Source organism: Phyllobates terribilis, unplaced genomic scaffold (genome assembly GCF_046119375.1).
Source record: "Phyllobates terribilis strain yellow unplaced genomic scaffold, ASM4611937v1 Scaffold_2__4_contigs__length_985480577, whole genome shotgun sequence".
Lineage (NCBI taxonomy): Eukaryota > Metazoa > Chordata > Amphibia > Anura > Dendrobatidae > Phyllobates > Phyllobates terribilis.
Genome location: NW_027362762.1, coordinates 334,456,315 through 334,484,163, shown reverse-complemented (window position 1 = coordinate 334,484,163; position 27,849 = coordinate 334,456,315). Strand labels below are relative to the sequence as shown.

Sequence of the window (27,849 nt, the reverse complement as noted above, 5' to 3'; positions counted from 1 at the left end):
ATTAATGAACAGTTGAGCTTCTCGAGTTTTATCTGATTCCAAGAATGTGATATTAGGGGCCGAATAGAACCAGCCTATATGGTATTGGTCTAATGATCACCATATGTATATACCCATTGTGGCTAAATATGTATTTATATGTTTGGGACTTATTTTTCTCCTACTCTAACAGCGTTAAATACTCTGTGGATGATAAACAACATTGTAATATGTGGATAACACTTTAATTATATAATAGTCAGACTCCAACCTTCCTATTTATTATATACTGAATGCCTTTGTCTTCCGGTGTACAGCGTGTACATTTATTTTGCGCTGAATAACTTTTGGACATCTTAGCCCTGGTGCCGACCTGTCCGTCTATGGCACTTTAAATATATGGGGTATGTTGGTGGGAGGTATGCCCGTCTGGCCGGTGTTTGCATTGCTGGCTACCATGATAATTACTGACAAACGTATATGGGGATGGGTGTAGACTTTGCCTCCTAACCATGTACCGCCACATTTGGATGACATCATATCCCGATGGACGCTAGTTAGACACCGTTACTTCCGGGTGTGTGCGTTCCAGATGCGCTTCAGATACTCTGATGCAGTCTGGTGACGTCATTTCCGGTGGGCGTCATTAGCATATCGTCATTTCCGGGTGCGTGCGTTCCATGTGCGGTCCACGGACTTACATTTGGCGGTGGACGCCGGGCATGTGTACGATGACAGCAGTACACAGGCGTTTGCGATTATCACTAATTATGGGGCTGAGTTGAGTTTATAAGGGGGGTATATGTGCAAGAATTTCCTACACATGCAGCATTGTCTGGCAATCTGGGGTGAGGGATTGAGGTCTTCCCCAGATCCCCTGATGAACCCTGGTGGAAACTAGGGGGAAACGCGTTGGGACTACTAAGGATAAGTGTCATTTTTTTACTTACTAATGATATCTACTTTCTGACTGCTGGAATTGGGGACCATTAAGGTTTTAGTGTTATTGTTTTTTTACTAATGAAAATGTATATTCTGATTGCCATTTTCTGGTCTTTTGAAAAGGAATAGGGACTAATAATGATGAGTGTCTCTCTTTGAAAAGGTATAGGGACTAATAATGATAAGTGTCCTTCTATTATGTACATCTATGACAGACAGAGTCTGGACCTGATACTTTGATATAGATATTATGCTTTTTCAAATACCAATACTTAAATTCCATTTGATGTATGGGGAGACATCTACCTGGGTGGGATTTTGCTTTCTGAGCCGCCTTTTGAGGTATATAGCTGGACTATCAAAGTGTAGCATGTGTCCATATTTGATTGCTCTGGCTGCTATTTGATTTGTTTTGGCTATGGAGAAACAAGCACTGTGCTCCTCTACCCTAGAGCATTTATGTTTACCCGACCAAATGAATTTGGCCATCTATAATCATTGACCTATTATCGGCTTCTGTATTTATACGTTCACTTTTTCTACCCTTTCTCACTATTGTGGTTTTGTTTAATTTAAGACAAGGGTCCTTGTAGGGACATTAGGGATACCGACGTTGAGCGGGGGCGCCACGAAGTACAAATTAGGGTGCCAACCTCCGCTGTCAGGTAGGGACAGGATTTAGGGACATAACAGGGACAGCTTGAATCTGTATTCCCTCCCGGTCGGTGTATTACCTGATTCTATATGTCCTATCATTTAGAGCATTATTGTTGTTTGTCTATGGACTTTTAGGTCCTTTTTAGAGATTATTAATAAAAGTTATTTTTTAGGGGGCTATGTGTCTGCTGGTTGTCTCTATTTATTAGGCCCCTCATGTGATATTTTGTTTAGGTGTTTAAATAGACCTCCACCACTCTTCCAAGGGGCATTGATATTGTCTTTTTATTCCACTAGGACCTCCACGTCTCTTCCAAGGGGCATTAAAACCGTCTTGTTAAACCACTCTGAACTCCACGTCTCTTCAAAGGGACATTAAAACCGTCTTGTTAAGCCACTCTGAACTCCATGTCTTTTCCAAGGGGCATTTAAACCGTCTTGTTAAACCACTCTGACCTACACGTCTCTTCCAAGGCCAAGGGGCATTAAAACCATCTTGTTAAGCTACTGTGACCTCCACGTCTCTTCCAATGGGCATTAAAACCGTCTTGTTATACCACTCTGAACTCCACGTCTCTTCCAAGGGGCATTAAAATCGTCTTGTTAAGCCTCTGTGACCTCCACGTCTCTTCCAAGGGTCATTGATATTGTCTTTTTATTCCACTGCAACCTCCACCACTCTTCCAAGGGGCATTGATATTGTCTTTTTATTCCACTGTAACCTCCACCACTCTTCTAAGGGGCATTGATATTGTCTTTTTATTCCACTGGGACCTCCACCACTCTTCGAAGGGGCATTGATTTTGTCTTTTTATTCCACTGGGACCTCCACCACTCTTCCAAGGGGCAATGATATTGTCTTTTTATTTCACTGTAACCTCCACCACTCTTCCAAGGGGCATTGATATTGTCTTTTTATTCCACTGGGACCTTCACCACTCTTCCAAGGGGCATTGATATTGTCTTTTTATTCAACTTGGACCTCCACCACTCTTCCAGAGGGCATTGATATTATCTTTTTATTCCACTGGGACCTCCACGTCTCTTCCAAGGGGCATTAAAACCATCTTGTTAAACCACTCTGAACTCCATGTCTCCTCCAAGGGACATTAAAACCGTTTTGTTAAGCTACTGTCACCTCCATGTCTCTTCCAAGGGGCATTAAAACCTTCTTGTTAAACCACTCTGAACCCCACGTCTCTTCCAAGGGGCATTAAAACCGTCTTGTTAAATCACTCTGAACTCCACGTCTCTTCCAAGGGGCATTAAAACTGTCTTATTATGCTACTGTGACCTCCACGTCTCTTCCAAGGGGCATTAAAACCATCTTGTGGAACCACTCTGAACCACACGTCTCTTCCAAGGGGCATTAAAACCGTCTTGTTAAACCACACTGAACTCCACGTCTCTTCCAAGGAGCATTAAAACCATCTTGTTTCGCTACTGTGACCTCCACGTCTCTTCCAAGGGGCATTAAAAGCGTCTTGTTAAACCACACTGAACTCCACAGCTCTTCCAAGGGGCATGGAAATGTTGTTTTTAATTACCTTTAAGCTCCACGACTCTTCCAACGGGCATTGCATTTCCTCCTAATTTTAGTCAGCTTTTGCTTTTAAATGCATAGACGAACACTAAGGGAGACCCACTCGAAAATAATGGGTAGAAGGTTTTTAGTATTCTGTAATCCACGTCTGTTTCACGGGGCATTGCATTTCCTCATAATTTTTGGAAAGCCTTCCATTCACTGCTTAGGCCAACAGTGTACAGGAGACCCAGTTGCTTTAAATGGAAAAAACAGTTGTTCAGTTACTGTGACATACAGTGAGTGCAATGCCTACCAAAAATTTCGAGGCACTTCAATGCCCCTTGGAAGTGACATGGAGGTCCAAGGGGCATTGGAGTGCCTTGAAATTTTTGGTAGGCATTGCACTCACTGTATGCCCTATAACTGTGCAGCTGAACAGCTCCTTTTGGTACAGAAACATATACTACAAGACATGTGTGGTTGACTGGCCTGATAATGATGTGAATGGTCCCTGTTCCTCCTGATCTTTCTCCTTTGCCACCACCTCATCCATCATTCATCACCTGAAGCTTTGTTTTAACGGGAGTTATAGAACTGGGTTAGTAGCAGGTAAACATCCAGCAAACCTCGGAGGAGGTAGAATATGCAACAAACGCTGACCATCTCAGGCATAGCCGCTACTACATACATGCGCTTGCATTCCAAGGAACAGAAAACTAAGGAGATGGATGGCCACATGATCATGAATAATTTACTCATTGTGTAGGAGGCCGACCACTGCTGCTGTCTACCTTCTGAACTTTGTGTTGAAGCCTGTTTGACCCAGGACTTGCAATCCTCTGTTTCTGGAGGATGTGTTGCATCCCAGTGTCCGACTGTGTCCCGGCTTCCACAATATTAACCCTATGTGAAGGCGTCAGTGAGATGTCAAATCCCTGGCCACATTCACTAGTCCACGTGTTTGTGGCTAGGCTGTCCTTCCCACTAAATGCACTGGGGAGGGCACAGGTAATGTTTTGGTATGCGCGTTTGTGTATAAGGCGCACCAGGACAAATAGGGGCGGCTGGGGACCGTTTATGGACACCCGGCCACCCCCAGGTGGCTGGGGACCGTGTGTGGGTACCCGGCCACGGGGCTGCTCGGGACCGAGTATGGATACCAGGCTGCCGACGCAGCCATGACGTGGTGGCCAGATTCCGCCTCCACATGCCTAAAAGGCCCAATTTCAAGTGCAAGCAAGGAAGCAGTATGGTATTTCAGCCTTGGGGTGGGTGGGTGCAAGCTGCATACTTGTGCTTGCATTGCAAGGAATGGGGGAGGTACAATTGAACACTGCCCTGGGACAAGGACTTGCACGGGGATAGTTGCAAGTCTGCATCTTTTGATGCGGCAAGGATCACTTCTGATGGGCACACTTTTAGGCAGTTACCTGGGTGTCAGAGATGCTTCAAGGGGTCTTCCCCTTGGTGTTCCCAAGTCTTTTCAGCACTGTATGCATGTGTCACACAGCACATGGCCATATAAGGTTGTAAGATGCTAAAATGACATTTCCCGGTGAATGCATTTGTCATGGTTGAAAGTGACTCGCCCCCCAGGGCCGTGGGGTACTCGGCAGCCGGGCCTTCTGGCTGCTTTTGGGGGAGATCACGGTGGCTGGCCCGGTCCGTGATCCAGGGCGGTCAGTGCAAAAAGGGGACATTTATAGGGGATTTGTCGTGACGCCACCTGTGGTGTCTGGTGAGGATCACCAGCGCTGCGACAGTCCTCTGAGGCAGGTGTTAGGGCAGCTTGAGATGGAACCGCTCCCCACAGGTGGAGCAGGCCTCAGGGCAGTGTAGATCAATGAAGGTGCGCTGGGCGTTTTAGTGCAGGAAGAGAAATGGCACTGGCGAAATAAAGGAGTGGACAGGTGCACTGTACTGATGCAAGCCTCCCGCGTCGCACTGCGTTCACCGGGCAGGGGTTCAGTCCTTCCTCAGGCAGTTCGGGTGTACCTGGCGGAACCCCACTTTCTTATGTACCTCTCTAGACCGACTTCACTCTGGGTCTTACTCCCTCCTGCCCTGTGCTTCCCACTGTGAATCCTGTTCGGGTGCTGCGAGGTCCCCCCTGTATGTCGGAGTTGCACAGACCTGCTTGACCTTACTTGGATTGGAGTGGCGGTTTGGCTCCTGGCTATAGAAGTCAGAAGCCTCCGGTTTTTCCACCTGAGGCTTGAAGCTGCACGACTGGGCCAGAGGCCGGTCCCCTTCTTGCGGCCTAGATCCTCCTGACACTTGGCAGGTTCGGGGTGTACGGGTGCCACCTGCACTCTCCGTACTCCCCTAGGATCCCCTCTGCAGAACGGAGCTTACTCCCTGCTCCCCTCCTGGGCCTCTGTCCTAGACCCTTGTAGTGGAGCAGAGCTCCTACAGAGACTCTGCTCCCGGACTGTTCCTCTGAACTATCCCTACTCAACCAACCTCCTATTTTAAGATGTATACCTTTTTAAATATCTACTGCATGAGTGCTCCCATAAACTTCTTCCTCCACCCACACCCACTACTGGTTCCCCCTACTTTTGGTTTCCCCCCCACCCCAGGCAGGGTCAGGGCTCAGCAGAAGACTACATTGCGTCTTGCCCCTCCGGCTGGCCTTGGGTAGTGTAGTGTTGGATGTAGGTGTTGGGGTTCCATGCAGCACTCCCTCCTTACCTGAGAGAAGGGAGACACCACACCTCTGGGTAAGGTGCAGTACCTCTGTGGTGACCGAACCCTCAGGGGCGCCACATCCCCCCCCCCCCCCGTAAAACACAGCACGTCCGCGGGCTGGAACAAAGCAAAACATGGCATAAATGACATGCAAATACTTAAGATCCATCTGCATGTAAGATTATAAACACAACATTTCTTCCCTTTATGGGAGGCACGTCATTTTAAACGTTACATTATAAAATGTTCTTAGTATAAAACATTTTTCAAGAGAGTTTCTGCACCAGGGTGCAATAGCAGCAGAATGAGGGACCCGTCCGCAAACACTCAACGTGGGCCCTGGGCGTGGCTGCAGGGCATAGATGATCCAATCCAGAACCTCGTCTTCCGCCATGCCAAACGGGTTTTTTTTCTGAGGTAACGGTCGTTACTTATAAAACCAATAGGGTGCACTTTAAGAAGTGCTAAACTATTTATAATGGAAAGTTTTTAGGGAGATCACTGTCCTCTTCCCTACTGTCTCTATACCCTTATGGGTACCTAAGAAAATACACTATAAGAACAACATGTTCAATACTGCAATACTGCACTTGGACACGTGACTATATACATTTATGTTCAGTCCCAATACTACGCCTAGTACTGTGGACCCCTCCTGGGGTACTCCTCATTCTTCCCTGACCCAGCCGGGTCACGAGGGACTGCCTGCAGTGGTGCGTCCTTGTTGGCATGGTACACATGCAGGGCATAACAGCCACATTCACCATGGTGCCGGGTGAACGTAACATGGTCTCCCGGATACAGGTTCTGGTCGGGATGGCCTTCCTCCAACTCGGGTTCCACATCCCGCCGGTTAACGAATATGTCCCTGTTAAACTAGGGACTGCGGATGAAGGCCCGCCCAGCCCTTAAATTAAACTTAACAATAAGGCCCTCTTCGCGGGGGCTGGGGTGGGCTGTCTCCGCCTTGCGTACTTGCGCCTTGGCGGCCTCGTCACGGGCCTCCAGGCGTTTACTGCGCGCTTCCCGCGTGCGTCGCTCCATCTCCAATTGCCGGAGCTCCCGCCTGCAGAACTCTTTCCTCTGCTGGGCGGCGGCCTCGGTTTCCTGGGAGAACCCCATTAGATCCCCCCCAGTTGTCCCAGCATAACTCCTCTCCGCCGGGGCAGGCAACGGGGGGCGCTGGTATTGGGAGGAGCGGGCACGGCTGCTGATCCTCAAAGCGGGCGGACCAGTCAAAGACTGGTAGATCCACTCCAGCGTCGGAGGCTGAGGTGGCGGGAGGGCTCCCAGTAGTAGGCCCGCAGTTTCAGCGCCCGGGATCAGAGGCTCAGGAAGGACACTGCATGGGTGACCCTCCGATGCAGCGCTCGGAGGTGGAGGTTCAGGGAAGGCTCTTGGTGAGGGGTTTTCTGGTTCCGCGCCCGGGGGCGGAGGTTCCGGGCTGCACAACTGTTCCAGCCAGGGCACGGCAGCATACGGTGGGGGCCAGGGAAGGAGGTCCAGGAGCAGGTCGGCGCTGGCAGCGCCCGGGACTGGTGATTCTCTCCTACCTGCTCCTGTGCTCCAAACGGCTTCCTGGTCTTCTGCGAGCTCCGCCGGGGCTGGTGTGCGGCTGCTGGCATCCGGTGCCACTTTCCGGCATGCTGCCAATTTATCCAGCAGCTCGATTTTCCATCGGGCGACTGCTGCCTGCTGGGCTCGCTCCACTTACTGGCCCAGCTCGAGGACCTCGCTCTCGAGGAACTCTACGTCCTCCAGGGACAACTTTTCTACATCTCCCTCCATAGTTGGGGGGGTGACTTGGTGCTGCGGCAGGCCAGAGCAGAGGCATGGCTTTTGCTCCCTTCCATCCTGGCTGCCGGGTGTGGTCTGGCTAGACGGGTTGAGACCACACCCTGTCTCCATTCTTTTTCTCCTCCTCCTCTCCTCTTTTGGGGGTGGTCCCATGGCGATTTGCTGTCGGAAACTCCCCGTGACTGCCTTCCTGCCTTGACGGACACATCTTTGCGGACAGTCACTGTTGCATGGGGCAGGGTATGCTTTTGGCGCCATTCTGGGACCCGGCCCACGATGGGAGGTTCCATGTTGTTGATTTTGATCATGCACATAATGGCGCCAGTTCTTCTGGGGCGGGCGCCACATTCAATGTAGTAAAACAGTCCTTAGGCCCACAATACCCCCTGATAACGGGCTTGTCACGCATCCTGTTCGTGATGCCAAGTTCTGACTCGCCCCCAGGGCCGTGGGGTACTCGGCAGCCGGGCCTTCTGGCTGCTTTTGGGGGAGATCACGGTGGCTGGCCCAGTCCGTGACTCAGGGCGGTCAGTGCAAAAAGGGGATATTTATAGGGGATTTCTCGTGACGCCACCTGTGGAGTCTGGTGATGATCACCAGCGCTGCGACAGTCCTCTGAGGCAGGTGTTAGGGCAAATTGAGATGGAACGGCTCCCCACAGGTGGAGCAGGCCTCAGGGCAGTGTAGATCAATGAAGGTGCGCTGGGCGTTTTAGTGCAGGGAGAGAAATGGCGCCAGTGAAATAAAGGAGCGGAGGCAGCTCAATGCAGTCATCCGAGATTTACTCACAGTTCTTAGACAGTCCACAGGTGCACTGTACTGATGCAAGCCTCCCGCGTCGCACTGCGTTCACCGGGCAGGGGTTCAGTCCTTCCTCAGGCAGTTCGGGTGTACCTGGCGGAACCCCACTTTCTTATGTACCTCTCTAGACCGACTTCACTCTGGGTCTTACTCCCTCCTGCCCTGTGCTTCCCACTGTGAATCCTGTTCGGGTGCTGCGAAGTCCCCCCTGTCCGTCGGAGTTGCACAGACCTGCTTAACCTTACTTGGAATGAAGTGGGGGCTTGGCTCCTGGCTATAGAAGTCAGAAGCCTCCGGTTTTTCCACCTGAGGCTTGAAGCTGCACGACTGGGCCAGGGGCCGGTCCCCTTCTTGCGGCCTAGATCCTCCTGACACTTGGCAGGTTCGGGGTGTACGGGTGCCTCCTTCACTCGCCGTACTCCCCTAGGATCCCCGCTGCAGAACGGAGCTTACTCCCTGCTCCCCTCCTGGGCCTCTGTCCTAGGCCCTTGTAGTGGAGCAGAGCTCCTACAGAGACTCTGCTCCCGGACTGTTCCTCTGAACTGTCCCTACTCAACCAACCTCCTATTTTAAGATGTCTACCTTTTTATATATCTACTGTATGAGTGCTCCCATAAACTACTTCCTCCACCCACACCCACTACTGGTCCCCCCTACTTTTGGGTTCCCCCCACCCCAGCCAGGGTCAGGGCTCAGCAGAAGACTTCATTGCGTCTTGCCCCTCTGGCTGGCCTGGTGTAGTGTAATGTTGGACGTAGGTGTTGGGGTTCCGTGCAGCACTCCCTCGTTTCCTGAGAGAAGGGAGACACCACACCTCTGGGTGAGGTGCAGTACCTCTGTGGCGACCGAACCCTCAGGGGCGCCACAAAAGCAATGCAAAAGTGCAAAAACGCATAAAAAATGCTACTTGTGAACATAGCCCAAGGTGTGGAGGAGTATTTTTGTTTTTGGTTATTTATTTTACCTTATTCACAAGTCTTTACCCTGGAAAGGAAGTTCCTTAACATATTTCACAGGAAAGCAGTTTCAGTTTCGTTTTTGAACGTTTTATTGTGAGCCCGTAAAAGTGGCTTAATACCTCTGTCCACGTTGCTGACAGCAGTGACCTGGGGGTCAGAAATGCTTCCTTGGGCGATCCTCATGCTGTCCCCATGTCATTTGAGCACTGTCACGTTTTGGTCACTTTTTAGGCTTTCTATAGACTGCCGGGGGTGCCACCGCAAAAATACTCGGGTCTCCCATAGACTAACATTGGGCTCGTTGCTTGGGTCGAGCACCCGAGTATCACGGTGAGCTCGGCCTGAGCTTCGAGAACCCGAGCATTTTAGTGCTCCCTCAACACTAATGGAGATATAAAGATAAAGAAAGAAAGAAAGAAAGAGCAAGGAGGGAAGAAAGGAAAAGACCGAATAATTACACAGACAAAATTACTTACTCTTAACTCAGTCATCACACACAATATAAATAGTTAAAAATGTGAAATTCATAGATAAACAGAATAGAATAGAATAGACCAACTACCATTTTCACCAGGTGTGTTTAGTTCTGTCCATACATACAAAATCTCTGATCCTGCCTTCCCACTTGTGATAAACTTCACATTTTCTTCTCTGTGCTGATGGAGTATTACAGGGCTCCTTCACCCATCATTAATGTAATGTATTAGGTCATTTAAACACCTGGTGCCTGGAAGCAGCAAGATGTTTCCTAATCTGTGCCAGTGGTAAAGAAAAAAATCTTCTGTCATCGGAAGAGTTAACGTTGCTCAAGAAAAATGAACTTTCTGCTTGCAGTTAGACTGCTCGGAAGCAAGGCAAGCTAATGAAACAGAATAGTGCATAGTACTGGCACTGGGAAGTCGTGTATTTCCCTTATGAGAAGATGATGAGATTCCACATTTCTACTAAGAACTGATTTATAAAGGAATATGCTGGATCTAAACCCTTACACTTCAATACCTGCTTACCTGCTTACAGTGGGGGAAAACAGACTTCATGGCTGTGATGTCTGTTGGAAGAGAAGGTTTTATTATTACTCATTGGAAATAGGTGTGCTTCATCCACTGTGCCTTGTGCTCTTCTTTGCTTTTGGATCACTAACAGTATAAAATCCATTGAGCATGTACAGTATATAGTCAGTGAAGCAGGAGAGGCTGCGTTGCTTCAAGCTGAGTATAATTACAATAAAAGTGTAGGATCTTTCCTCTAGCACAACTGATCTATGGAATCTGCCTTGTTCCTCCATCTGGGAGCATTTATATCAGAGCAGTGCAAACCTGCAAAGTAGCCAGCCATTCTACTGTACTTTAAAGAAGAAGACTCTTACATTGTGGATATTTTATGTGCATCACTATTCTTTTTACTCTTTTACCTGATCGCACCCACAGCAGTCATGTCTGCTAAGCTCCTAGTGCTTTTCCTCTTATTGTCAGTTTTCCAAGCCTGGTAAGTCATTATGACATTGTATAATGATGTTGTGTTCGTATTGCAGAGCAATAGAAGATGCTTGTATGTTCTCCTTCTCCTGCTGTTATTACACTCAAATCATTCCTCATTCAGAGGAGCCTGATGAAAGTGATTGATTGTGCTCATATTAGTGAGGAAATTGAGCTGAGATGTAGCTGTACTGATGCTGTATCTTTCAAATAGAAAAGTTCTCCTAGTTTATTTCTTTATAAAGCATATTTACTTCCAGCAGACTGTCAGAAAAAGTGTACATAAATGGATTGATAGTCTGATCAGCATTTCAACCTTGATTCTTTCAATGCAATTAAAATCTGCTGATCCTTGCATGCCACCAATAATAAACTTCACATTCACATCATGGTGCTCATCAAGTATTGGAGGGCTCCATCACCCATCCTTAAAGTAATGTATTATAGGTCATCCAGACACCTGGTGCCTGAAAACATCAAAATGATTTTTGGTCTGTAACAGTTGAGAGAAAAATCTTCAGTCACTGGAGGGGTTAAGGCTATTCCAGAAGAATGAACTTTCTGCTGGCAGTTTATATGCTCAGAAGCAACAGTAGCTAATGAAGCAGCCTAGTGCATAGTCCTGGCACTGCAAACTGGTGAATTTCCCTTATGAGAAGATGATGAAATTCAACGTTTTCATCACCAGCAGTTGATTTATGGACATGTTATTATATTCTTGGTTGCTGTACAAGTCAGTAGCTTTTACACTGAGCTGTTGGACTCATGACAATTCCACAATGCTGTACCTCTCGTAACCAAATGTTTCCTAGACTGTCATCTATTGAAATATGTAGATTTCTGTCTCACGAGTGTCATCCTTTATGATTTCTGTCTGTCAACTACTGTTCGCATGGTATCTAGTCATGGCTCTCTTATTCTGTCACTCCTCCTCATTTCTTAAGGATCATTTCCTAAGTGCAAGGACAGCAAGTACTGTATGATTGGTAATGTACTGTGTCCAAAGCTCTGGCTCCATGCAGATTGCACTTAGTGACACTCTTTTCTCCTGCTATTGGGATGCTCTTTTTAGAGAGTCAACCTTGCTGCAGAAGTGCACATGTTGCCATTAGGTTTCTGGAATGCAGAAATATGGTGCTGCTGGATGTAAACCCTATAGCTGCTCATAGAGGAGGGAGTCAGACTTCATTGCTCTGATGCCTGTTGAAAGTGAGGGTTTTATTCTTAGTCTATGGAAATAGGTGTGCTCCATTCACTGTGCCTCATTGCTCTTGTATCACCAATTGCAATAGAAAATCCACTGTACATACAGTAAGTGAAGCTGGAGAGGCTGTATTACTCCAAGCAGAGTTTAATTACAATAAAAGTGCAGGAAACGCATCTAGCACTGATGGTTTAAGGAGCCTGTCTTTTCCTTCATCTGGAAAACCTACAAAGTAGCCATCTACTGTATATCACAGAGGAAGACTTGCATCTTGGATATTTTATGTGCATCACTATTCTTTTTATTCTCTTTTACCTGATTGCACCCACAGCAGTCATGTCTGCTAAGCTGTTAGTGATTTTTCTCTTATTGTCAGTTTTCCAAGCCTGGTAAGTGTAATGGGATTGTATAATGATGTTGTGTTGTGTGGTGATCATATTGCACTGTAATAGAAAATGCTTGTATGTTCTCCTTCTCGTGCTGTTATCAAACTCAAATCATTCCTCATTCAGAGCACCCTGATGAAAGTGATTAATTCTTCTCATATTAGTGAGGAAATAGAGCTGGGGCCACTGATAACATATTTGTATATCTCCAACAGGAAAGTTTATTGCTTTATAAATTATATGAACTTCCAGCACACTGTCAGGGCTGTAGAAGAAATATTCATGCCAAAATCAATGCTGTTTATCTGCATTTTATTAACACAATCCCTGACTCTCCTACCTGTTGGACTACTACCTTCTCCATCAGTATACATTATTATAGTGTGTTTAATCTTTGCATAGTTTGTTTTGTTGGCTCCTATTTTGGGATTCAGAAGAATGCACATACCAAGGCACTCCTGTATGACTACTTAATGGTCAAGCAAACAGTAGCTCCAGTGCTTTGTGCTGAGGACTCCGTTGTAAGTGTATTGTGAAAACTAACATGTAGCACATTTACACTTTTAGTACATAGGAATTTCTAGTTGTTATGAATTTAAAGTGTTGAATAAGTGATTAGTAGTATTAATAATGGGAAAAACTGTCAGATTGTGTTTAACAGAAAGAAGTGTTATGTAATAGAGATGAAGAGCACGATAAGGGGTCCATGGTTGTCCAGTTTTTCTCTATTCCTTGGAGAAAGGACACTAAAACAGCTTCATAGGAAATCTTTATATAGTATTTCCCCTTGAAAACTTTGAGACAATGTGACTGCCTGTGAAAAATGTCAGCAAAGTCTAGTGTCTCTGTCTAGCTGACTCTTAAGACTCTAATTTTTCTTCTAAGGCCTGTGACAAGGATATTAATTCTTTAACGTACACTGGTCAAATTCCCTTTTCCAACCAAGCTCTATTACATGTAGTAATGCCTAAGATCATTGTCATTATGATAGCTTATCCTTGGTCTTTTCTGATTTAAAGCTTTGAAATTGAGCTCCAAATCCCTATTGGTAGCATTGCATTATTATTATTATATTTTCATTAAGTTTTATTTGCAAACAACCTAGATTCAAGTGAACCATATTTCTAATATTTTATAATGATTAACTGCTTGATTTTCCCAAGTATAAATGAGCTTTATAAAGGCCAAAAGCTACAGTGTATTAGTAATGGAAGATCCAGAGTCTCAGCTCAGTTGTAAATTGTGCTGTTTTTACATGTTTACATTAGAACATATTTAAAATAAAATATAAAATAAATTGAAGTAGTTTGATTCTGTGTAATTTAACCAGTATTATGCTAACTTGCATTAATATAGCTTTACATATACATACATCACATATATACTGTGATATTTAGCTTATGATTTATGACATAATGTTAATTTAACAGTTGAATTTGTTTATGACTGAAAAAACACATTTGGCAAACTTAAAAAACTAAAACGCTTGTGCTGCATATAGTTATTGTGGAAATACATGGTCTCAGGATAATTAAACAATTAGTTAAAAAAAAACTTTTAAATTGCTTTTGAAAATTAGTTATTTAATTTAGAATAATTATTCCAAAATCTCATATTGAAATATATTGCTGCAGTTCCAGGAAAATAGAAGATGATGAATATGAAGACTTAACATTTAACCAAAAATGGGTGCTGGCGCCAAAAACGCAAGACACAGATGCCACACTGATTCTCAACAAGTTGCTGAAAGAATATGATAAGAAGCTGAGACCTGATATTGGAAGTGAGTTTTCTTTGATATTACTCAGTAAAGTAAATATATACAGTATATAGCTATGAGAGAAGTATGATTAGACACTGTTTATAAAAATCATTCTATTTATCTGTTTGACTATATATATATATGCGACCTTTTTACTAGCTACAAGAACATACATACGCAAGTGGGATAGCTTAATGAACATTGTAGTTCTGTTCTCAAACTCAATGGTTGTAATTAAACATACAGGCAAAATAATACCAGTAATGATATTTAATTCTAATAATGGCATTATTTTGTGGTATATCAAGAACAATAAAATAAGTGAGTGGGTTGTAAAAGATCATATCTGATCTTTAGCAGAGCTCTTCTTGCATTTATTTCTGGAATAATTTTATAACAGTTAAAGAAGAACATTTATTCACTACATTGAGCATAGAAAATCAGATATCAATGCGTCAAGCCATTAAGAAGACATCAGTAGACCATTTCATAAATATCTACCACTCTCATTTCAACCTTGCCTTTTCATTTTATGATATTTGTAGAAAAAAAATAGCACTTATCATTCCTAAATCTTGTAGAATTTTGTATTTGTTTTCATAAGTATTTTACTCTGACTCTTAAGTAGTAAATTTACAATAATATGCTCATTTCTATAAGTCATAATAATATTTTTGGTGTATTTTTGGTCATTTATAAGAATTCAATTTCTCCCTGTTGATATTTCTACTAAAGACTACTAAAATCCAATCTTCGGCAATTGCGTTTAGAAAGACATTTGAAGTAGAGCTCAAGCTCTCACTGAATACCGTTTCTGACTGTACTGACCCATATCACTGCATACATTCTTAACTTGAGAGACACGAGGCTAATAGCTGGTAACAGAATTATCCACTGAGAATATTTGATGATAACAAATGAAGGAAGACTTAGTTGTGAAGGAAAAAAATCATTATTTGCTTGTGCCCATGCCTCACTGTCAGATAATGTATGTGACACCACTCTGGACAGCTTTAGACACTAATATGGGCAAACTAGATTTTTGTGCTCCGATATGTCTACTGAAATAAAAGAACCAACATTCTGTGACGAGATCGTCGTGTTTGTTTGACTTGTTTTGAATGTATTTTTTACTCAGCTTCTTTTACAGTGCAGTTTACTGTTTTGACTATGTCAATGTTAAGAAGATCTATTATATGTGCTATGTTATTGAATGAAATCAATATGTATTACCTGTTTTACATAATTCTAAAAACAGCATAGAACATAAACATAAAAATTAAGATTCCTCACCAGTTGATAAAAATATAAATATATATTGCTGTATAAACAACATAATAATACAATTACATTTTTTTAAGGTAATCAGCAGCCATTAACAAATACCTGGAAACACTAATATCCATCCTTCCTTTTTGTAAATTAGGTTAAAAATTGCAGTTACTCATTAAATTAATTCTGCACAATATAGCTAGATGCTAGAAAATCCTTGACAACAACTGGAGAGCCACACATAAAAATATGGTGCATTATCGTATACTGACTATAGATCACAAAATCAGGTTGCTATGAAAAGCTGATCACCTTGTATCACAAATCATCAGGATATGTTGAGCCAAGAAAAGACATGGTAGGATGCATCTATTTTTTAAAACAACAAAAACAAAGAAAAAGTGGAATTATGTAATATAATTTGTAACAAGCTTTCTGATCAAACCATTTGCCCCTAATGGTAAACCATGCAGAATGTTTGTTTTTTATTAATAGAGTATAATTTGTCATTCTAAAAGACTTTGACACTCTAATAGCATGCATTGTGCATTGAAATGCATTCATTAAGGCCAAATGAAGTTATCCCATAAGTCATAGCTGCAGGGCATTATGAACAAAATGCCATTATCCCGCTCTTTGATGCAGTATGTGAAATGGTGCCCGGAAAGTTTTTGCTTTTTGTTATACTCGCTAATCGAATTGCTGGGAACCACAAATTTTAGGAAATTCGGCTTGAAGTTGAGAATTAGGTTTTTGTCTCTGTAATACCACCAATTTTTATAAATATATGTTTATTTAAACGTAGCCCAAGGTACTATGTACTCAGTTTATGTTATACTTTTATTTTAGGAGATGCGGTGGATCTAATTCTTTGTTTAGGTCACAATGCAACAGATCACAGATTGTGTTGCTTGGAAATAATGTATTGGGAATGGATTAGGAAAAGTGGCATTAAGTGGCTGGGTTGCCAATGTGTGTGTGTGCCTGCTTTCGTCATGATCACTTTGTTGGGAATGTCGAAGTTCTGAAGGGTTGTCATTGCAATCGCTGAAGACACCTACTGGTACCATCTTGCTTATCCTTTGAACCCAGTCTGTGGCTTTCCTTCATAGGAAACCATAATGTTCTTTATATTTTGCTATTCTGCATTATATAGAACCAGCGATCAAACAATCGGAGGTTCAACTGCTCTAATGGGAGTAAAAAAATAAAGGAAAAAATAAGAAAAATGTTTTTAAAAATGTAAAAATTGCAAACATTATAAATCACCCCTCCTTTTCTTGATTTAAAAATAAAGAGATAAAAAGTAAAATAAAATAAGCATATTGGGTTTGCAGAGTCCTTAAAAGGCTGTCAAAATCTAGCAAAATATAAGATTTGTGAACCCATGTAGTAAACTTTGTAAGGAGAAGTAAAAAATCAAAACCTTAGAATTGCCATATCTCTTTAAAAAACTGCAAAAATAGTCAAAATGTCATATGTAGCCCAAAGTGGTATAAAAACCCCTTCAGTTTACCATGCAAAAATACAAGCTCTCACATACAGTTAGGTCCATATATATTTGGACAGAGACAACATTTTTCTAATTTTGGTTCTAGACATTACTACAATGAATTTTAAACAAAACAATTCAGATGCAGTTGAAGTTCAGACTTTCAGGTTTCATTTGAGGGTATCCACATTAAAATTGGATGAAGGGTTTAGGAGTTTCAGCTCCTTACATGTGCCACCACTGTAGCTCCATCGATAGAAAAATAAAGTTATGGGTTTGAGAACAATTTTTTTTTACATTTTCAGAATTTTTTTATTGCTTGAATAAAAAAAAAACTTTACAAGTTTAGCATCACCATAATCATACTGAACTAGAACACCATGATTCCTGATAATTTTAACTGCCTAATGAATACTGTAAAAACAATATGCAATAACATTATTGCATTTTTTCCCCATTTCAACTGATTGAAAGCTTTATTCTGTTTTCCAGTACATTTTATGGTAAAATGCATGGCGTAATTCAAAACTACAACTAGTCAACCACAAAAAAACAAATGCTATTGAACTGACTATGTCAATATAAAAAAGAGACTCTGAAAAGAAGGGGAGAAAAACACAAAGCAAAAAAATATAAAAAAAAATGGCAATGGCAAAAAGGGGGGATTAAGTCTTGTTACACATGGATGCGTACAGAGAACATACTTGGCTATCTGCGGCATTCTAATTGAAAATGAATAGAGCAGAGGTACATATACTCTGTCTCCCATAATTTCAGGTAGCGCTTCTAAAGGTCGGACCCTCAGCAATTAAAAAAGTAATCCCTTATACTTTTATCCTTTGGATACGGGATATCCTAACATTCTTGTACAAATCCTACTATGAATTAGACTTTTTGATGTAGTAAGGAGTGACAAAGACCTTCAATCTACTCCTGTCAAAAGTTTGGCCTTAATTTTACACTACCATTATAAATTCTGAGCAATATAAATATGTTTTTTATAATGCAATAGCGAAAAAAACTCTAAGTAGAATGGCTCAACCGAACAATAATTTTAAAAGAATAACAGTTTTGGACTTTGCTAAAATTCTGATTAGTGACTTAAAGTACAAGTAATTGAATTAATAGGGTTGTCGTCAATGACTTATGCTTCCCATGCTTTAGTCTAATGAATTGTATACCTCAGGATAAAGTGTTTATGACGCACCCCCTGGGCCATATTCTTTAGGGGAATACCCGGAGCCGGATCAGATGGGGGTTGTAGTCTCCGAGTGGCTGTGACCCGGTCCGTGCCCAGGGTGTCAAGCTCGGAGTATGTGGCAGTCCTACAGATGTTACAAAAGTTCTTTATGTCGACTACGCCACCCGTTGGATTGCGGTCACTACGGCCGCCGCTGCAGCAGGGTCCGCTGAGGCTGATGGTGTTGGTGCAGTTTTAGATAGTATAACCACCAACGGGAGGGGTATAGCCTCAGGGGGTCAGGTGCAGAGGATGGGGGTTGTGGTGGTGCAGCGTAGATGATAAGTAAAGACAGAGTCGGGTTGTGCAGTTCAGGGTGTTTACTTACTGCAGATATTCCGGTCACTCCGGCCTTGAGTGATCACCCGAGCCGTGCTGCGTCCACCAGGTCCTGGATTCAGCCAACCCCCAAGCAAGTCCGGAGCGTGTCCCTGAGCCCTCCTTCTTGTCCTTTCTTCTGGCCGTCCCCACCAGGGATCCACCTAGGTCCAGCTCCCTCGGGCCTTCTGTTGGGAGGCCCTTGGCCTTGGGTTCCCTGACCCTACACGTGGTTTGCCTTCAGGGTGGATGTAGTGGGTGGCCGTGGCAGATCCTGCCCACGGCCTCCGGTCTCTGGCTGAGGTATGCTTTAGCCCCCACCAGTTTGGGATCCGGTACCCTTTTGCCAACTCTTCACCCTAGGGTTGTACTCGGGTTCTCAGAGTTACTTCTGTCTCCCCCTCTGGGTCTTTCTTGCTCCACTCTCACTCTCTCTGGGCCTTCTCTGCTCCTCTTCCTCTGACTTCTCACAGACTGACCCTGATCTTAGATGGCGCCCACCTTAAATACTCCCTCTATGTGTGAGCTCAGGTGACCAGCACCCAATGAGCTCCTATCTTTACCCAGGCTGCTCCCCCTATCTGCCCCTACACTACTGGGATGTACCACCCCCCTCCCACTCCAGCCAGGAACAGACTCGGTCGTACCTGCACATTTCTAAGTGGGAGTACCGTTGGTCTGTTCCTCGGAAATGGGATGTGTGTAGTGCATGCAGCTTTCTGAGCTCAGTTCCACGCTCCATCCTTACCCGGGAGTGGAATACCACACCTCTGGGGTGAGGTGCAATACCCCTGTAGCAGCCGAATCCTCAGGGTGCTACATTCCCCCCTGGTAAATCACAGCACGTCCTCGGGCTGTAAAAGAATAAACACCACAAACATACAATTTTTGCATAAACATATAAAACATCATATAAAACATTATATATATATATATATATCAATAAAACTTTTCATATTCTTGTAGACTTTTCCTCGCTTCTAGCTCCTCCTCCGGACACTGTGCAACGTGTGCCCGGGAAAAATGCAACAGTTTCTCTAGAAAAATGGTTTTCCTATAAAACCGGTAGGGGGCGCTTTAGGACGCGCAACTATATACAAAAGGGGATATGGCCGCTCTCAGTCCTCGGCCAGGTATTTAGGAAAGGGATGACCGCTCTCAGTCCTCGGTCAGAGGGATTAAGGGAAATACGGGTAACAGTTCAATTCTCTGGTCCCAACGGGGACTATAATAGCAGCAACGGTTCACTGTGCCCCGACGGGCAACTATATACAGCTTCTACTCTGCCGTACTCAACGACGGCGTCCTCCTGCTCTTTCTTTGTGGACAGTTTCAGTTTCAGACCCGTTCGGGCACGTATGCTGGGCAAATAGATTTTCACCCAGGTGCGGCACTCTAGATGTTGAGGGCGCGTTGATGGTAGCGGCGCCCGGGTCGACCAGGCCTTGCGACCAGGCTTGGGGCACCTTGAAAGTAAAGGGCACCGTAAGAACGGCGGCGCCCTGTGTTACTTGGCCCTGCGACCAGGCCGGTGGCTCCGCGGAGGTAGGGGGCGCTGTTGGTATTGCGGCGCCCAGGGGTACTAGGCCTTGCGACCAGGCTGGTGGTACTTCCTGCTTGGTCACGCTCGGGGTCGAGGCGTGTGACGTCACAGGGGTCGCGGCTGCGGCTTCCGGTTGTGGCCTAGTCTGCGGCGGTGACGTTGCAGCGACGGGCACGGCAGGGGATACTTCGGGCTCTGCGACGGGGAGCTGGGGCAGGTACGCGGTTTCCCGGTTTGGGGTAGAGACGTCCCCTTTACCTGCCTCCTTTCGTTCGGCTCCCTTCTCGGCGCCGTCTCCGGCCTTCAGTCCTCCTGCGCCATCCTCAGAGGCGGTCTGTCTCCTCGTCTCGGGTGGCGTGCTCCGCTGACGGGTTCTTGTCTGCTGGGCCATCTCACGGCTCCACTCCGCCAACGTCTCTTGCTGCACCCGGGCCATCCTCCGTGCGAGGCCCTCCAGCGCAGTCTTTGCACACTCCCGATCTCGGGGGAGCTGTGCCAGGACCTCCACTAAGCCTAGTGGGGTCGTTGCTTCTAGCAGGCTCCTGACCAACGGGTCGGTGCTGCTCTGCTCTCCTTCCGTTGTCTCCAGCAGGCTCCTGGCCAGCGGGCCGGTGCTGCTCTGCTCTTCTTCCATCTCCGGGTAAGCTTCTTCTGGACTCAGCTCTAGGCTTCTTGTCTCCGGGTGCGCTCTCTCCAGACTGCTCCAGGCGACACCCATCTTTGCTCTCTTCTTCTCAGTCCTCCCACTTCGAGGGCGGTTCCGGGGCCACTTGGTGATTGTCAGCTCCAGGGGCAGTTCTTTCACGCTGACAGACACCTCTAGCATCACAGTCTCTGTTGGTGGGGGCGGTTTCCACTTTTGGCGCCATTTTCGGTCCTGGCCCACGATGGGAGGTGGCCTCTTGCCACCCTCTGGCACGCCCATAATGGCGTCCGCTCCCCCAAGGCGGGAAATCTTCGGAAATGGCGGGAATCGTCTCCCAGTGGCGGGAAACTCTGCAGATGGCGGGAAAAAGCTGTTAATGGTGGACAACCGGCGGGAATCGACCTGTGATGGAGTCCGATGGCGGGGACCCTCCGGAACCGGCAGGAGACTTCTTTTTGAGGTAAACTCGTTCTTTTCTTCAGGCACGCAGTACCCGGTTGTTGTGGGCACGTAATCCTGCCGACTACGCCAAAGTTGACGCACCCCCTGGGCCATATTCTTTAGGGGAATACCCGGAGCCGGATCAGATGGGGGTTGTAGTCTCCGAGTGGCTGTGACCCGGTCCGTGCCCAGGGTGTCAAGCTCAGAGTATGTGGCAGTCCTACAGATGTTACAAAAGTTCTTTATGTCGACTACGCCACCCGTTGGATTGCGGTCACTACGGCCGCCGCTGCAGCAGGGTCCGCTGAGGCTGATGGTGTTGGTGCAGCTTTAGATAGTATAACCCCCAACGGGAGGGGTATAGCCTCAGGGGGTCAGGTGCAGAGGATGGGGGTTGTGGTGGTGCAGCGTAGATGATAAGTAAAGACAGAGTCGGGTTGTGCAGTTCAGGGTGTTTACTTACTGCAGATATTCCGGTCACTCCGGCCTTGAGTGATCACCCGAGCCGTGCTGCGTCCACCAGGTCCTGGATTCAGCCAACCCCCAAGCAAGTCCGGAGCGTGTCCCTGAGCCCTCCTTCTTGTCCTTTCTTCTGGCCGTCCCCACCAGGGATCCACCTAGGTCCAGCTCCCTCGGGCCTTCTGTTGGGAGGCCCTTGGCCTTGGGTTCCCTGACCCTACACGTGGTTTGCCTTCAGGGTGGATGTAGTGGGTGGCCGTGGCAGATCCTGCCCACGGCCTCCGGTCTCTGGCTGAGGTATGCTTTAGCCCCCACCAGTTTGGGATCCGGTACCCTTTTGCCAACTCTTCACCCTAGGGTTGTACTCGGGTTCTCAGAGTTCCTTCTGTCTCCCCCTCTGGGTCTTTCTTGCTCCACTCTCACTCTCTCTGGGCCTTCTCTGCTCCTCTTCCTCTGACTTCTCACAGACTGACCCTGATCTTAGATGGCGCCCACCTTAAATACTCCCTCTATGTGTGAGCTCAGGTGACCAGCACCCAATGAGCTCCTATCTTTACCCAGGCTGCTCCCCCTATCTGCCCCTACACTACTGGGATGTACCACCCCCCTCCCACTCCAGCCAGGAACAGACTCGGTCGTACCTGCACATTTCTAAGTGGGAGTACCGTTGGTCTGTTCCTCGGAAATGGGATGTGTGTAGTGCATGCAGCTTTCTGAGCTCAGTTCCACGCTCCATCCTTACCCGGGAGTGGAATACCACACCTCTGGGGTGAGGTGCAATACCCCTGTAGCAGCCGAATCCTCAGGGTGCTACATTTAGCTTATTTCCCTGTGATATAGAATGGGATTATTAACTGTGCTTCTTCCTTATCTGATAATAAAATATGCAGTCTGGTACTATCTAATGTTCTTAAAGGGGTTTCTTGATTTGTAAAAAGTATTATCAAACATGCTATTAAGTATTATGACATTTTTACTTAGAAAAAAAAGCTATTTTTTGAGGTTTAGATCATTTAATCATAGTCAAGAGCGGCTACAAAGATCATTTATCATTTTGGAATACCCAACTCACTCTTGTATTACTTGTACAACCCATTGATGTCAATTGTCAATTGACACCATTTAATGCTTTTGCTGTTGTGGCACTGCAGGGGAATTGGACACTTGTTATCAGGTTCCCCTAAAGAATACAGATGAGTGTTAGTTCTGGTTGACTAAATATATGCGGGACTTGTTATAGTTGTATTGTTTATATGTTAACACTTATTTTTATGCAAATAGCCTCTTTGCAAAGGAAGAAGACAGGATTTCTAGTTCCACCTGGTAGCAATCCTTAAAATCATTGACCTTTCAGGCCACTTAGACACGTTCAGCAATTGGTCAGTTTTTTACATCAGTATTTGTAAGCCAAAACCTGGAGTGAGTGAAATATACAGAAGTGGTGACGTGTTTCTATTATACTTTTCCTCTGATTGCTCCACTCCTGGTTTTAGATTACAAATACTGATGTAAAAAACTCACCAAATACTCCACGTGTGCACGTGGCCTTAAAGGGAACCTTACAGTGTATATATCCTAACCTTCTAATACCCTCTTTACTCATGATTGTATTATCTCAGAATGCTAAATATATGAATAATATAATGATGTAAAAGGGAGTCTGTCATTCTCAAAGTGCAAAATAAATTGCTTAAATATTAATATAAAGGACTTTGCCCTATCAAAAACATAACAGGCATACACATTTTAATGTTATATTTGCAGAAAAAAAATCTATTTTTATTTAATATGCAAATGAGTGCACTTTAGTGCATCATTGGTTTGGCCTATGGCTTGGTGCACAGTTATACCCTCTGATTTGCATATTACTGCCAATCTCTTGCCTTAATTGATAGTGCTTGCTTGGTAAAAGCAAGCACTGTCTAAAATAAATCCCAGTGTTCGCTCTTGCATGCTGACACTGGAAGCGTCCAGTGTCATGCTCATGAAGTCAGTGTGTGTGATCTCGCACACAATGTGGCTGCAGGCGCACTCTGACTATTGGCTTCTGCCTGTCTGTGGCCACTGCGCTAAATGCTTGGGTACTCGTTGCTCGAGATGAGCATATTGGAATGCTCAAATGCTTGACCAGAGCAACGAGCCCAATGTAAGTCTATGGGAAACTCAAGCATTTTTCCGGTTGCCCGCCCCCCCCGGAGGTCTGCAAGGGACCTAAAAATTGCCAAAAGCAATGAAAACAGTGCTGAATAGTGATGAACGAGCATGCTCGCTACTGATCGGTGCTTGCCCGAGCATCTCACTGCTCGAGATACTAGGTGACTCGCCCCCTGGGCCGTGGGGCACTCGGATCCGGGCAGTAGGGGAACGATGGGAGTAGTAGTGGCAACCCGGTTCCGTGGCTCAGGGTGGTCAGGCCAATGGTAGTCTGCTACGTTCTGCTGATAATGTCCGACTACGCCACCCGTGGATTGCGGTTATTAGGAACCGCTGCTGCATGCAGACCGCTGGGGCTGATGAGGTGTGCAGCTAGGGTAGTGTGACTCCCCACGGGAAGAGTGCGGCCCCAGGGCAGTATAATGGATGGTGGGAGTGATGGTAGTGAGAGTCCCAGTGTTAATAGTGCTGGAGGAGCAAGAAGCACACAGACAACAGGTTGCAGTCCAGGGTCTTTACTAGAACAGGTAAACTGACCCACAATCAGTCCCAGCTAGGAGGGGACCTGGATGTCTGAAAGCAACGGGGAAATTGGCCCAGGTCAGGGTGAGGGTGTAGGCCTACCGTGCTTTCTGCGCTCCTTCTGGCTATCTCCTCGTTATAGGGTAACAGCCCACGCTTCCGAGCTCTCCGTGTATTCTCGCCTGTATGGCCTGCGACGTGGGTTCCTTTCTGCTCCCAGCCTTGTATGGCTTTGCTGGTCCCTTCTGTTGTGGCAGGGCCTCCAGGCTTCTTAGGCCAAGGAATATACAGTCCCCTGCGGACTGGTTATCTGCTGGGGGATGTGGAATCCTCCCAGCCTCAGACACCAAAGTCTGGTAAAGTCAGTCTCTTATCTGCCAAGACAGGCTCTCTTCGCCTCTTGTCTCTGGCTTGTGGCTCTCCTCCTGCCACACTTCCTCTTAGGTGCAGTGCAACTGTCTGTCCCTGATCTGCTCTGGGACAAGTCTCAGTGCTGAGACAGGCCATCAAGTTCTCCCTAACCCTGCCCCCAGCACCAGCTTTTATAGGGGCAGCCTGCTCCCCCTACTGGCCTGAGACAGGAGGCATTGCATGCTAATGTTCCCCTGACTAGAGAACCTCCCCCTTGCTTTCAGACACAGCTTTAATACATTTTGTGGCATCCAGGCCAGGGTGACACATTCCCCCCTAGTGAAATTTAGTACTCCAGGACTAAACAATACACAAAGACAATATGCATAACTATAAAACATTAATAGACAAATGACGCACAGATTGAGTTCTTAAGGTCACAGTGTGGCCTGTGACCGGGTGTCCATATCACCAATACAATGGGGAGCCTTAACCAGGTGGGGGTCTGTCCTACCCCAAGTCCTTCACAGTCTTAGTTCATTCCTGGGTTAGGCTCCGAACGCAGTCCATACAAGGTCCCGGTTATAAAAAGTCCATAACCTTTGAGTCCTTACGGTAGCTGCAAGAAACTGAAACATAGAATTACCAAATATGCATATAACTTGGCAAACAATTCAACATTTGGCAACAAGGTTATTTACAATTTAATGCATCCTATATTCTCCAGCGAGCGGGTATCTGCCCCTTTGTGCTCCTGGTTGACCTCCTTAACCCACTGTCTGGTGGTGGACCAACCTGGCTTTCCCCACTAGCGTTAGGGGTACAGCTACCAGTTGGGTGTACAGGTAGGGCAGGCAGCTGTCTGCGGGTCCTTTGGCTTACCGCAGGCATGGCAGGCTCACTGTCAGCAGAGGGTTGACTCTCCTGGGCTGCTGGTACAGGCTCTTCTGCCTCTGGAACCGCTTGCTCCTCTTCACCTTCCGGCTCTGGTGTTGGTTGTGGCTGTGCTGGTTGCAGGAAATGCAGGACAGGTACCACTATGGCATCATTTATGCGAGTCCAGGACTGAGGGAACTCTCCGAGAACGGTGCTGATCATTTCTTCCTTGTCCTCTGCGGGTTCAAGGTCACTCTGATCCTCTTCTGCACTACGGAGTTGCTCGGGGCACCTTTTGAGGTGGTCTCTGGAGACGGTGCTAGTGGTTTCTCCTCCGTCCTTGGTGATTACGCACACCTTTGGGTTGTCGTGGTCAGACTGCAGTACGGTGTAGGGTTCCCTTTCCCACTGGTCGTCCAACTTATGTAGCCTTCTTTTTCGCTTTAGGACTTGCTCACCAGGTTCTAGGGGACCAGCAGGGGCGTGTTAGTTGAAGAGTCTTTCTTGCCTTTCTCTCACCTGGGCCAAGCTCCTCTCCACACTCTCCTGTACCTTCTTATACTGCAGTTGCCTTTCCGTATCCCAGACCGCATCCGGGGAGGTGTCCTCAGGTATTAGGACTCCCATCTCCAGGTCTACGGGCAGCTTACCTGGTCTGGCTCGCATCAGGTAAGCCGGGGTGCAGTTTGTAGCATTCACCGGGATATTGTTGTATAAGTCTATCAGGTCCGGCAGTTTTTCTGGCGACAGGCTGCGTTCCTCCAGGGGCAACGTCTTCAGGAGATCAATGACTATATTGTTCATCTTCTCACACATCCCGTTGGTTTGGGGGTGGTAAGGCGTTGTACGAATCTTCTTACAGCCATAGAGGTTGCAGAACTCCTGGAAGATTTCAGCCTCGAACGCTGGACCCTGGTCTGTCAGGACCTGTTCCGGATACCCGTGTGGACGGCAGAAATATTGCTGGAAGGCTCTGGCCGCTGTTTGGGCTCTCAAGTCCTTTACCGGGACCACCACTAGAAAACGGGAATAGTGGTCCACGATTGTCAGGGCGTAGATGTACCCTGACCGGCTTGGAGCCAACTTGACCTGGTCTAGAGCTACCAGCTCAAGAGGCTGCGTGATGACGATGGGCCTCAAGGGTGTCTTCTGGCTGGTGCGGTCCTTCCTCCTTAGGTGACAAGGGCCACAGTCTCTGCACCACTTTTCTACAGCTCCTCTCATGCTGACCCAAAAGAACCTTCCTCTTAGCAGGAATTCCAGTTTCTTCCAACCGAAGTGTCCCGCTCTGTCATGGTAAGCCCCCAGGACCATAGCTGCATCCCGCCTTGGGACCACGACTTGCCAGGTCAGCTCGTGTGTCCGGTGGTTGACAATCCTTCTGCACAACTTGCCTTTGTAGAGGAACAGCTTGCTCTTCTCCTTCCATAGCTGCTTGGCTTCCTCTGGGGCATCTGGATCTAAGCGGGCGTCTTCCCGGGTCAGCAGATCTTTCACCAGGCGGACTGCAGGGTCACTATCTTGGGTCTCGGCCCAGCTGTGGTGAGGTAGGGGATTTATCATGATGGTTGTTAGATCCTCCTCCTTCACGCAGTGGGAGTATTGAGCGGCTCCATACCGGTGAAACACGGGGAGTTCTACCTCCTCCAGCTCTTCTGGATCTTCGTCACCTTCAGGTAAGTGAGGCATCCTCGACAGGGCGTCTGCGTTGGCATTGGTTTTGCCGGCCCGGTACTTGATCACAAAGTCATAGTTGGAGAGACGGGCCATCCACCGCTGTTCTAGGGTGCCCAATCTTGCATTGTCCAGGTGTGTCAACGGGTTGTTGTCCGTGTACACGGTGAACTTTGCGGAGGCCAGGTAATGCTTGAAGCGTTCCGTCACGGCCCACACCACCGCCAAGAATTCTAGCTTGAAGGAGCTGTAATTCTATGGGTTCCTCTCGGTGGGCCTCAGCTTCCGGCTGGCGTACGCGATCACCCTTTCTCTGCCCTGTTGGTTTTGGGACAGTACGGCTCCCAGTCCCACATTACTGGCATCTGTGTGGAGAATGAAAGGCTGGCCATAATCAGGGTAGACCAGGATCTCATCCCCCGTGAGGGCCATCTTTAGCTGGCGGAAGGACTCCTCTTCCGGTTTATCCCACTTGAAGGGTGGCTTTTGACTTCTGGACTTAGATTGTCCAATCAGGAGGTCCTGCATAGGAGCTGCTATCTTAGTGAACCCGGGGATGAACCTTCGGTAGTAGCCTACCAACCCGAGAAACTGTCTCACCTCTTTGATGTTCGAGGGGCTTGGCCAGCTCTTGATTGCCGTGACCTTGTCAGGGTCGGGGGCCACTCCTTCCGCGCTTACCA

The 27,849-nt window shown here is 46.5% G+C and overlaps 1 protein-coding gene across 3 annotated transcripts in view; it reads left to right on the top strand.

Annotated features, from left to right (window-relative positions):
* Positions 1-10,002: 10,002 nt before the first annotated feature.
* Positions 10,003-27,849, top strand: part of GABRG3 (gamma-aminobutyric acid type A receptor subunit gamma3) — a 1,111,975-nt gene continuing 1,094,128 nt past the window's right edge. The window contains exons 1-2 of one of the 3 annotated variants that reach the window (XM_073664536.1): positions 10,003-10,836; positions 14,051-14,199. In XM_073664536.1, coding sequence (XP_073520637.1) covers positions 10,784-10,836; positions 14,051-14,199 — 202 coding nt within the window. In that variant the 5' untranslated portion in view covers positions 10,003-10,783. Of the gene's footprint in view, positions 10,837-11,278; positions 12,420-14,050; positions 14,200-27,849 lie in introns of those variants that run through there. The other 2 variants (XM_073664535.1, XM_073664537.1) reach the window with 2 other exon arrangements.